General features: G+C 35.1%; 1 protein-coding gene across 5 annotated transcripts in view; it reads left to right on the forward strand.

Moving 5' to 3' along the window:
• The window catches only part of INSC (INSC spindle orientation adaptor protein), a 149,640-nt gene extending 138,827 nt beyond the window's left edge, over positions 1-10,813 (forward strand). For 3 of the 5 annotated variants that reach the window (XM_071808937.1, XM_071808936.1, XM_065839198.2), the window contains exons 12-14: positions 131-207; positions 2,159-2,327; positions 6,098-10,813. In XM_071808937.1, the coding sequence (XP_071665038.1) occupies positions 131-207; positions 2,159-2,287 (206 nt within the window). In that variant the 3' untranslated portion in view covers positions 2,288-2,327; positions 6,098-10,813. Of the gene's footprint in view, positions 1-130; positions 208-2,158; positions 2,328-2,812; positions 5,622-6,097 lie in introns of those variants that run through there. The other 2 variants (XM_065839196.2, XM_071808935.1) reach the window with 2 other exon arrangements.
• The last annotated feature ends 2,235 nt before the right edge of the window (positions 10,814-13,048 follow it).

Below are 13,048 nucleotides of genomic sequence, written 5' to 3' on the forward strand. Positions count from 1 at the left end.
TCATATCATCTTTGCATTAGAGTTCATATCTGCTAGGGACAATAAATATGAAACATCTCAAAAAAGACATCTGAACATAAGGGGTTTGTTTTTCTAAATTATTTCTCCTGATACTCTTTTGTGCACTCAGGTATTCCTCGCCTAATCAAACTTTGCAGATCTCCAACTGAAAGAAATAACAGTGATTCTGTTTTAGTGGCATGTCTGGTAGGTACATTTTAATCTTTCTTTCATGATTATCCTGAAAAATGCAGAAAAAACAGTCCTTTAGATTTCAAAATGCACGAGTATTGCAGAAATGTATTAAGTTCATGCCAGGGTCTCCTGCTTTTCCCTGAAGCATAACCCTGTACAGAGTCAATTATTTATCCTCTGATTGAAGATTTAAGCACATAAGGAAATATGGCTTAATTTTCACATTATTGAGCACAAAAAAAAATCACTGGAACATTTCAAGGTTTCAGTAATTCTTAATTTTCATTCTCTCTTGATGCTACGTTTGCTGAAATGAGCCTTGAATCACAGGGGTAGCAGCCCTTTATCTGCACACACAGATTTGTAGGCAAATATTTCTGTAAAGTGGCCAAAGAGAATAAACGACATTTCTTGCTTTCGCCATGATCTATCTTTTTCTATTTGAGTCTCTAAGATAATATAGTGTCCAGTCAAGGAGTGGCCAACAGAAGGTTAACACCTTCTCTGCTCGAGAGAAGGATCCCAGTTGTGGCCCTGCACTGTCTGGACCTCGAGCCTCAGACAGCTGTTGAAGCTGAGTAATTTCACCCAGCATTCTGTGAGAGGAAAGCGCACTGGGCACAAGGGTGATCTGGGGCTAGGAGATAGATTTTGATGAGTGTAGACTGAAGAATATTGACAGTGCTTTTTAGTATTAATGTTGTTTTCAAAATAAAATGTGGTTAATGCATCTTTGATTAACAGCTAGCTTTGTAGCAGCACATGAGAAATTTTGTTTGTTTGAGCAGGACTCATTTGGGATAAAGAAAGTAATAATGTGAGCATAAGAAATGGAGTGATTATTCTTCATACATGCTGAGAAGGCTTGTTAATCTTGTATGACTAGAGCAGAGGCCACACAGTGATGACAGCAAACCAGACCGAGATTTTTCTGTCTCACTGAAGTTGTTGCTGCACATTCCTTGAATTCACACCTGCTGCTTGAGATGTTGCCTGCCTGTCCATCTCAGCAATTCTGCTTCTCCTGATATTTTAGTAACTGCCTGATGATGCTCCGATAAACATGTGCAAAAAATATTGTCCTTTCAGACATAAGCTCTGACCAGTATTGTCACTAAAGCCTGATGGTTTTTACTGTTTCGTATTTTTAGCTTGTTTATTTACTTTTTGTATATTTTGAAGTGAGCGATTAAGTCTTGTGCTAGTGCTTCATTGACAAACAGCACAGAGATAAGCTGATCACAACTAATAGACCTTACTAATGGAAGGCAGTTTTTGTTCCCAAGGAAAACCAGCCTGCTTTCCAGTTGCATCTGTTGTGCTGGGTTGCTAGAAGGTTTGTAATTGTTGTACATTTTTCTCTCATGAGAAAAACAAGTAACATCCTAGAACGGAAGAGCTTATGAAGATAACAGTAACATCAATGCAATTTGTCTTGTGCAGCATTGCCATAATTGGAACAACTGGCAGTTTTGTTTGTTCCCAAATGGTTTGAAATGTACAGCTTCTCTCTATGACACTAGTACCTAAATATTTCAGTTATGGGCATTGCACAAAACTGCAATACCAGATGTTTTGTGAATCAGATGGCTTACAGTTGTCATAAATAAGACAAAAGATGAGAGGAGAGTTGAGATACAAAGAGGTAATGTGAGATGTGCAGCTGATCAGAGATCAGGTTGACAGTCCATGCTCTGCCTCTTACCTCTGGGTTCTTTATCATCACACTGTCCCTGCTCCTCAAGTCTAAGAGTAATGTGCCCAACAAGAATTGTCATTTAATAGCTGCATTTGAGAGGAGATTCATCTGACAGGTGAAGACAGTGACAAGAAGTTAGCCAGGTAGAAGCATCCATAGATCTGCACAGTTCAGTTTTGAGTCTTGGCTGTTATTTAGAGATAGTTATAATGGATTACTGCAATGAAGACTTTGTACTGCAATTGCATTGATTTGTTTTTCTAGGCAGCCTTACGGAGACTAGCAGTTATAAGTCCTGATGGACTTGAAGATTCAGATTTTCAGCAACTAGTAAAGCCAAGACTCGTGGATTCCTTTCTGCTATGCACAAATATGGAAGAGAGCTTTGTATGAATGTGAGCCAAAAACCTTTGAAAAGTAATCAAGATGAAAGGTATACAATAAGATAATACATATACATTTTTATTTAATTTCAATTCTATTGTTATTTATTACTTATTTATTTTAAAACCATGAACATGTGGTTTGTAGGAGCAAAGAAACAGAATGAGGAAACTTGTTTCAGTGGTTTGCAAAGTTAATTTTTGATTTTATTTTCCTACTAAGTTATGTGAACAGACCTTATCACTGCAATTTAACAAGACATTGTTGTCTTGTTTAATAACGTTGAATCAAGGTAACAAAACCAAGAATTTGGTGCTTCCATGTTAAATGCTTCTAATAATATTTTATCACTGATGTTTTTTCTACAGTTAGAACATTTTGCAGGTTTGTGGGGTTTTTTTAAGAAATGCTTTAGTCTCATGCATTTGTTGCATTAGAAGAAAAATAATCCTTAAAGCTGTAAGTTAGTACTTTGAAACAAAAGGGATATTACAGTCTGAGTCCAGTTCTTAATGGCTGTTATTTTTTTAACAGATTAGCTGAGAAAATTTTTCAGGAAAATTTCGAATACTGGCTTGGAACATTGCTAGATGTCGTTCTTATGTTGTATGAAGATGTGCTTGATTAGAGGATACACACTTGCAGATAACTCTTTTATTTACATTTACTGAAGTTTCCTAAAGAAACTGCAAGAATTCTAGAAAAATCTTTATGAAATCAAACATGTCACCAATGTGAAGGTGTCCACATAAGATTCAAAACCATTACACACTGCATAGACTAAATAACCAGATAATAATAATAAGTTAATTGTAACTTTAATTTCCACTTTTGTTGTGGTTGTTTTTCTATCTAGTCCTGTATTTCTAAAACTGTGAAATGGGACTTTCAGGAGCTCTTGGAGTTGACAAAATGAGATTCTACTAATGGATAACAACATAAAGCATAGAGATTCTTTTAATTCTTTTTTATGAACATCCCTCTTAAAATTTGCCTTTTTCTTTTCATTAAGAAGTCATATAAATTTAAAAATACTCAACCAGCAACATCCTGAGAGTGTTTTTCCCCAACTTCTTACAGAACACTCTGTAGATTATGAAAATATATGTATTTTTTTCTTGATGGCTTTCAGCTATTGTTTTGGATCATTTTATGATCAGCAGCTTTAGGGTACTAGGGTACTAGGACTAGGACATCTGCCAAAAAAGTAAGTACATTTCTTCTTCACTGTACTTACTTTGTGGATATGTTAAGCAGCTTAATTCATTTATGTTTATTTAGTATTATGTGGTGTTTAGATGAAAGACACCAGGAAATTGCTAAGCTGTGTTTGCCTTCTGCATTTTCTATGTCTGAGAAATCTGCCTCACTTCAAGCAATCATAAATGGTGGCTAGTTTTCTCTCACCTTGAGTATATGGGTTAAGAAATGTTTGCCTTAACATTTCTTCTTTGTGATCATTTAACTGTGAGCTCTATCTTGACTGAAGTTTTGAAACATTAGAAACCATACAATGACCTTTGTCATAAGCAACTACTCAAAGACAAGCTTTGAATCAGATATTTCGCAGATGTAATTTTCTAGTAAGACCACAGATGAATTCTGGTTTGTTTGCTTTGAGAGAGCTCCTTAAACTTCTGAGCTTGTTAAGATGTATGGTACTGTACAGCTTTAAAAATATTACACAAGTGACAGACTTTAGCACTTTCCTCACTAAGGAGAAATACATGTAGAACCATGGATACTTTAAAAGGTAAGACTAAAATTTGTGGTATAAAGATTGAACTCATAAATCTCATAAAAAATTAACTCAAAAGGTCCCATTGTTCTCATGTTAATAGTGTGACAATCCCTCATAGAATAAAACCCATAAAATTATATTGTGAATGTGCTGTACTGAACCTTGTTCTGTCAACTGCAACTAACAGATACTGGTTTTTAGATGGGGTGGGGTTTATCCCATAGTAGGTAAAGCTAAAATCTCATTTAAAAAAAAGTCCACACATGTAAAGTGACCTGAAGTAGCTATTAAGAAAATGCCATTATGACCCATAATGTTTTAAAGCCATTTCCAATAGGTCGGTCAAATATTGAATGAGCAGGCCAGTAGCAATGAATGAGTCTAATTTGCTCTCAGATGCAATGATATGAATCTACATCTATTGATTTTACTACAGATGCTCTCAATCTGTAAATATGCGGTCATAATTCCAGGCCCATATTGTCCATTTACATGTCTTCGTATTATGAATATGACTCTTTACACTACAGAAACAAAATACATTGAGGTAGATCTCATATTTTATTAAGAAAACATACATTGAAGATCCAGTTCAGGCCTGTTATCACCTAAATGTCATTGAAACCATTTTCGCTTGGTCTGAATTTTTCACCTAAAGTTGTGCACTTTATATACTAAAGTTTATGAGAAAATAAATTACTTCTTCCTTTCCTCTTAATTAACTTGGAAATCAATGAATTTTGCTTCAAAAGTGACTTTTCGTTTTTTAAACAAACAAAACCCCAAACACTTTAAGCCAGAATAAACATGTTTAATTTCAATTTAGAATGAAACAAAGTATTTAATATCAAAATATTTTCATTTAAATGGGTACTTTGGTGGATCAATATTTGGACTTCATATATATATACATTTATTGTAGTGAGGTAGAGAGTATGTATAACACATTTATGTATCAATTCATATATATGTACTCATTGACCTACAGAGTTTGCATGTAGGTTACATACTAGATTAATCATTCTGGAAACTGAATGTTATGCTTGTCAGAAATGTTGTAGTTTCTTTTTTTTTTTTTTTTGAACATTTTAGATACTGCATGAATTAGAAATAGAAAAATGTTCAGTGAACTGCAGAACTCTCTGTAACTTTGTTTACGTTCCAGTGACTTTGCACAATATGTTCAAATTTCAGCTTTAATTTGGACTATTTACAGATATACATGGCCTGGATATTTCATTCATAGAATATTTTTTTCTCATTATATTGTGTGGTTGGTTCAAGAATCATTTACATGGAATGCTATTTGTCTGACCTGTTCCATTTAAAATAATATTTGTATCTACAAGGGCTAAGATAATGTCTTGGTAAATTGGATATTTTACCTGTTTTTTAGGGTTGGTTGTTAGTATCCAAAAGATGGGACTTGGTCTGTGGGGGGTGACATTGCCTTAGGAAAAGACTGATTTTATAGTGTCTCATATAGCTTGTTCCAAATATGTATGTTGACAATCTTCTTTTTAATAACAACAATCAACTGTCACAATAACATTGGCTTTTGTATTTTGAGAATAAATTAATATTATATTTAATGCATTTAAATTAACACTCTAGACACTGTAAATTATTCATGAGTGTTCTCATTTTTAAGGGGAGGAAGGGAAAATGGCATTGAGCATTGAAAGATATGCCTAAGGTGAATTTGTTCATTTGAGTTGGAACTGCTTGGCTGGTGGGGAGGTGGGTAAATAATTTCAGCCCTTGAGAGGCTAAAGAACCAGGAACAAGGAAAACATGTGCCCATCTATTTTAGATACTTACATGCTTTGCAGAAATCCTTATCTCTACTTTCTAGCTTGCTTTTGAGTCAGATTTTCTCTAGTTGTGACGAATGTCTGCCTCTTGGAGTGTTTGTGTAATTGTTAGTTAAAGAAAGTTAAATTCCAAAGTCTGGTCCTGTTAATTATTATGTTGATGAGGTTTTTGCTGGGAGAAACTAAGTAACAAAAATAGCTTGTTGAATAGAAGTACTCTAGCTGACCTACAACAAAAATAAATGTTTATTGTTCCCACAACAGGGGGAAGAATCAGCATGTTCTTCAGAAAACTTCAGACAAAGCATAGGTATAATAGTCTACTTCCAGGTATTGGTACTTTTACAAACAGACTTGATAACTGAGAGTTTACAAATTGATCAGTCCACTGCCAAATAATCACTGAATCAAAGTAATAAAGGAAAACCACTAGATATACAGAGAAAACATGGGGAAACCAGAGATTTTTCTCTTTCCTTTTCAACAGCCAATCAATGACTTTTTGTTTTAATAATTCAGCTGTGCCTTGAACTCAATGGAACCTATGGGAAACCAGTGGGAAACAAACAAAAAATGTAGTAGGTAATTTTACTAAATTGCTTTAGAGAGAAAATAAAAGGAATAAAAAGGCTTAAATGGTGTGAAGAAGGAGGTGTGTCTAACCTGGTACCTTTTCCATTGCTGTTGTGATCACCTGTGTCACAAATGTCTAACTGAAAGGTACACTGTTTGTACCCTTTTCTTCAAGCTTTCTGCATATTGCCACTGTCTTTTAATGACCTTTTGTCCATGCCCTCCACAACCTTTAGAATGTGATTTAACAATACATACATCTTCAAAGTAACTTACTGATTTTGGTAAATAACTATGGAATGGGCCCAAATGACCTAGGGGAGCCGTCTTTGAAGCCATGGTAAGTCAGTGTGCCTGCACTGCAGTAAAGAAAAGCCAGAGCTAACGCTCGGGTTTCAAGATTCTTGCTAGAAATAGAACTGTAGAGGTCTAACACATAAAATAAAATAAACATAAATAAAATCTCGCAATATGAAGCTAATGAGAAGTGACTTAAAATTTCATTATAAACATGAACATTTATGGGGTACACTTTGTACATTAAACAACGTACATGTTTATACATTCTTGCTTCCAGTTCCAAAGATACAATGCCCTTTGTCATGACTCTTTACTTTTGTACTGCTTAAGTATTAAAAAGGTCACACTTTTTTTCAGAGCCGTAATTATTACAAATGAGTGATTTCAAAAGTTTACCCTGTCTTTAGGGATGGATGAACACAGAAGTGACTAAATACCATGAAGCCAATCATCTACATGTGTGTCTCCTCCTTAAAAGAACAAAACTTTATGGAATGAGATAGTGTAATTATTGGTTTAGAACATCTGGAGTAGAAGAAATCTACTGTGCTTTACTCTAGAGGAGAATTCTAATCTGTTTTAAAGTTCAGTTCTGCAAGTATCATCCAGATCAGGAATTTAGGCACTTTCTATAGACCACAGAAAGAAATGGACTATTCTTTCTCTTTGAGGATGACTGCCCAGGACAGTATACATAATACCATGGAACTGCCTTTTTTTTTTCCCCCAGTGGCTATGGAAAATGGTGCCAATGATTTGTTTGGAGGAGCCATCTAAAGACCTCAGTGTCTAACTATTAGTTCAGATCTTGTGAGATGAATTCCAGACTCAGTCTGGAGACAAAAGGAAGGAACTTTTTCAGCTGGGGTTTCATGTGCTGTTCATGTACCAAATACAATTCCCACCAAACCAGAAATTTTTGCAATGTCAGACTCTGTGTTTGAAATTAGTAACTGATACATTAATTTACTTGTTTGGTGTACACTAGATGATGAGTCCTGTTTGCCAGTGTTGCAAAACAAGAAATAATTGTACTAACTCATCAAGCTCACAATATTATATCAGATTATACATTGTTTTTAGAGAAGAATCTCTTGTATTTAAAGAGAGGGATTAAGAAAACAGGTCACAGGACACTAACTCAGAATGGTGTCCAAAGTGAGCTATCCTGGACAATATATGGAATACCATATAGCTCATAAATAGCATTGCATATGTCAGGAAAGCTACTGCTCATCAGAAAAGAAGAAAACACGACTCCAGGCCTGCATCCCTTCTTTCCCCAAAAGAAGTAAGCTGAGCTATAAGGAGAAAAAAATTCCTCTTACATTTCTAACTTTGTTTAAGAATGGTGTTGTACTGTTATTATCTTGTCTTTACCTGTGAAGTTGTCATCTTTGGCTTTACTTGTATTAAAGTTCTCATTATAATTACTGTTATATTAATAATTTTTCTTTCCTTGAGCTCAAATGTTTAGCTCTAAATGTGGTATTAGACAAATAAGAGATGAAAAAATGAAAAATGGGTGCTGAACAGATCTCAACCTGAAACTTGAAAAATTTGAAGAGATTTCTCTTTAGAAATGCATTCCTGCACAAGAATGTATTAAAACAAGTGTTCGACTAAACAGCTTCTTAATGAAGTAAATAACTGAAAAATTGTGTGAAGATGTTGCTTTTCAACATAGTGAAAAACCCTATTACGATTATACACAAATTTGATATTTCCAGCTCTTAAAAACTCAAGAGAACTTCAGAATTGGTGTATTTTTGGAGTTTTTCACTTAACTGTTTGAGACAATGAGGTGAGTCTCTTATAAAATAATATTGTAAGATAAATATAGGTGCAACTTAAAACCAATGTCCATTGATGTGCCATTTCACAGACATCACTTTAGAGTAAGCAAGAGTTGCAGAAGCTCTTGGATATACTTTTGCTGTACTGCAATAAATTTCTTTACCTAATTTTTTCCCCACGATAGGGGAAAGAATAGAGGTGACAGCATTTCCATATCTATAGATGACTTCGTCAAGATTTATATTCTGATTTTTTGCACTTGGCCAGACGGCTACCAGGCTTGGACCACAGGATAACAGTAAAGAAAGACCCCTTAATTGCAAGGCAGAGTCTGGTACCTAGCAGCATCATGGCCAACACCCTGATTAATTATGATTATTTCCAGACCATTCTTCTGGAAGTCATGCTGGCATGCTATAGGCATAAATGGAAGTTGCTTTCTATCAATACTATTGCTAAATCCTTCCATGGAAGTATCTGCTGCTGTGCTTACTGTGGCTTAAACACTGAGCCAGCAAACCTTACCAGCCCTTTCTTGAATAACGAATATGCTTTCCATCGATGTTGCAGATGACAATATCTGGGTGGTGGTTCACAACTATGTTACTTTCTGATTTTCTATGTACCTTTCCAGCTGATGTCAACTGATTAATGCTTGCCTTCAAAGTGAATATGAGCTGAAGGATTTGCATGGCCCAATATAATGAAGCAACTGAAAGAACAAACACAACATCTGTGAACCCCAAGAAAGCGACATGTTTTACAGTGTATCTGCTGGTGCCGTCTCATTGCTCAGTTACATCTGCATCAAGGCAATCTCTTGGTCTGGTGCCTTGGCTAAAAGTTTGTCTGTTTTCACGTTTGAGAGTTATTTACATCTGACAAATATTTCTCCTCAAATAATGAAATCTGATTTATTTTTCCCTTTTGAAAGCATTTTACTCAAAATAGTCACCAAAATGCTAGGCAGTGCAATCAGATTGAATTTCTGGATTCTGCTGCAAAGATTAGATGAATGTACATTAATTGTTTCTACTCTCATTCTTTGTCTCTCCTATGTAGACTAAAAACTACAGGGCTGTAGTCTTCCTTCACATCTTTTTGTATGATACTAAGTTCTCTAAGATTCCTCATTTCATTTGAGACCACTTAAAGATAATATATTAAAACTAAATATTAATACAAAGTCCAGCTCCTGTGGCAGTATCAACATGGTTTTTGTGTTCGTAACCCTATGATATTCCTTGTATGGAAATGTCTTTGTAACTTGTTTTGCAGTTACTAATCTGACATGGCTTTAACTGAGATGGTGACCTTTTGTGTCCAAGCACATTTTCAGCTGCAGCATTCATTCAAAAAGAACTGCTGAATTCAGACATCTTTCCATTGATACATCTATTGTTTGCAACCTCATCTGAGTTCCCCTTTCATGTTGCGATGAGTTTGCTGCTTCTCATACTCAGCTGCAGTTCTGCCTTCTTCATTTACCCATTGATGACCTTCATAATATGTTCACTTTTCTCATCATGCATATCAGTAAGAAAATGTCCCAGATCTGAGAAATTCTTCTGATGACAGTTTTATTCATGGTAAAGGATATGTTTAAAGATTTAGTTGTTACTAATAACGTACGAGATCTTCCTTTGTATGCTGAAATCCATCATCAATTTCAGGTCCAGCTTCCACATAAGTCCCACGAAAGACTTCAGGGGAAATTTCAAGTGCCAGCACTGCAGTTGTAGCCTTGTAAACTAGAATTTTATTATTTTCTCTGTAGCTTTTGTTACTCCTCAAATGCCTTTCTAAACTGATTAGTTCTTTTTTACTTTATCACACTGCTGTTTGCAGTAAATAAATTCATCTGGTTGTAGCCGAACAGAGTCAAAAGTACACTGAGCCCTTTTTTTCCCTTTAGAACTTTAGCTCGCGTTTTTGCTCTTGCGGTTGTCAATGATTAATTGTGAATGATCTGTGAAGCATTAAATAGCCTGTATACTAACGATACATTAGCTATACATTACCCTATTAACCATGAAACTAGAACACATGTATTGGAATTAAGGTGAGAAGGAGAAAAATATTAATACACCAGGATTTATTAGTAGTGGAGAAGAGAAGAGTTACTTTGTCAGGCAGGCAAAATCTTCCTGGTGATAGAAGAATAAGGCTCATTTCTTGGATCTTGGGGAGGTGGAGAAACAAGAGAAAATTTACATAACTGAAGTACTGAGTGTGGAATTGCCTAAATCAATAAACTTTCTAATTCTATTTGGAGAATGGTACCTATTACTAAACTTTCCCTCCAAGCTAGTTTCACCCCACCCAAAAAAATGGGGAGGAGAGAGTAAGTTTTAATTCCAGTTTAAAGTTTGTAAGCTGGTGGGGCAATAATTGAAAAGGCTGATGAAAATTAAATCATTACGATGTGGTTTTAGTACAGAGGTATTATTGACATCAGAATCTCGGACTAAGTATTTTGAATTAGTTCTCAAAGGTTCTTACAAGGTAGAACATATTTCACTAAACAAGTATGGTTATATTTTTTGGTAAAAATTTTCTTTCTTAAATAGGTTATATTTTTAACTAAAAATGTTTCTATTAAAATAAACACAAATGATATTGGCTATTAAAAGAAACACAAATGAACATGGTTATTTTAAAAGGCTAACAAGGAAAACTTTAGAGGAGAACTGCAGCACAAATAAGTGAAACTCTTTAACTATTACTTTCTTTTCTAGGGTCTTGCTGCATATGAATAAATACTTCAGGTTATTTTCTGATGGGTGTCAATAGACAAGCTATACATTTTATTCAGATTCTGAAGCTACTTTTCCTAAAATAAAACTATTTCCAAGTCTTATCTGTAATCAGTAGAAAAAAATACGACTCTAGGTAAGTTAAAAGTATGAAGTAATTATTTTAATAAATTTCAGTTTAGCAGTTCTTTTAGGGCCTAGTGATTGCATTAGTGGAATAAACTTCTCAGTTACAAACTGTGCTAAGGTCCTGAAACAACTCTTCACTGTTCAGTAACTCTCAGCAGTTCTAGACTCTCTATTTGCCTTTCCATAAGATTCTGCCAAACAGGCTTTCATATTGTTTCCTTTCAGGACATTTGTCAGAGGTTGCCTGTCCCTTTTTACCCTGAGCCCAGACACTCCAGCATCAAAGCACCAAAGAAAATCTAATTTCCCCCAGGGGTTACTTTTTCAGTCACATGGAGGTGCACAAACATCACATGGTTTTACCTGCAGCAGTTTCGTCCTCCTACCCTGCAAACTGAAGGTCTGTTTCATGTGGGAGGCCAAGAGCCAGGAAATGTGTGAAGTATAAGCAAGCGTAAAGGTCTTGCTGAAAGTGCTTCCTCCTATTGAAGATTTAACAAAGTCATCACCATTTGGATGCTCCACGGCCCCTAATGCGTTCAGGTGTCTGCTGCCTTCATTCAGTGTCCTGTGGACCTGTTTACTTTTTCAAACCAACCTCTTGAGCTGTAACTCCTCTCTTTTCACATCAGGACAGCTGAGAGTTGCAGCCCTGTGGATAATTCTGATTTTTTCTGCATAACTCTTTTTTTTTCCGCTTTATCTCTAACTCTTGCCCACTGAAGGTAGTTTGCACATGACAGGCTTTTCTGAAATCTAGAAAACTGCAATCAAATTCACCACGTAACTAAAGTATTTCTTCTGTTTACAGACAGCATTTTTTTAGTAATACTGAAGCATTTTCTGGAATATTTAATAATTAGTGAATTTTGTCAGGGGTAGTTGCTCATATTATTCTCCTCTAGTCATGTACTTTCAGTAAAGTAAATAAATTCCTCTTAACAGTTCAAGTAAAAAGTATTGTTTTCAATTTTAACTTATTTTTAAAGAAGGAAAAAAATTAAAAGCTTAACATGAAGGTTTGATTTTTGAAAAATAGAAATCAATCAGAAGAATTTTGTAAAAGGAGTCAATCCTCATGTAGCAGCCCACGGTTTTACCATAGGCTGCATTTTTCTTTTTTCTTGAGAAGGAGTACAATGTTGCTATTGTTCAGTTTCATGTTAGTTCTGGCTGCTATTCTACAAATCCCATTGACAATATAGTAACCTAGAGGCCCATTTACAGCTGGATGGGAAAGGAATTGAAACAATAATATTTTAAATATTCTTTAAAAGTGCTTGATAGTTTTACAACTCATTCAAGTGAATGAGGACATTTTAAAAGTCTTAGTGAGGCACTCGAGTCTTATCTCAGTTCCTAAAATACTGAAGAGCTAATTTTCCTTACATGTGTAATGTGTCTAGTCAGTTTGGCTGTTTTGATCTGGTTTACATCTGAATAAGATTAAGTCATTTACAGACCTGCAAATGAACATTTTCGAAGTCTTTAAAACACTCTTGAATTTATCGGAAATACATAATCATTATGCACTGCTATACATTCGGATTCTCTTCCAAGTCTTAAGGGGTGAATGTAGCCAGAAAGCCAGTTTCTCTTGGAGCCAGCTGGTCACATGAAAAAAAGTCACACAAAACATTTTCTTGCACTGGGAATTGTT

This window comes from Patagioenas fasciata, chromosome 5 (assembly GCF_037038585.1).
Source record: "Patagioenas fasciata isolate bPatFas1 chromosome 5, bPatFas1.hap1, whole genome shotgun sequence".
NCBI classification, from domain to species: Eukaryota; Metazoa; Chordata; class Aves; order Columbiformes; family Columbidae; genus Patagioenas; species Patagioenas fasciata.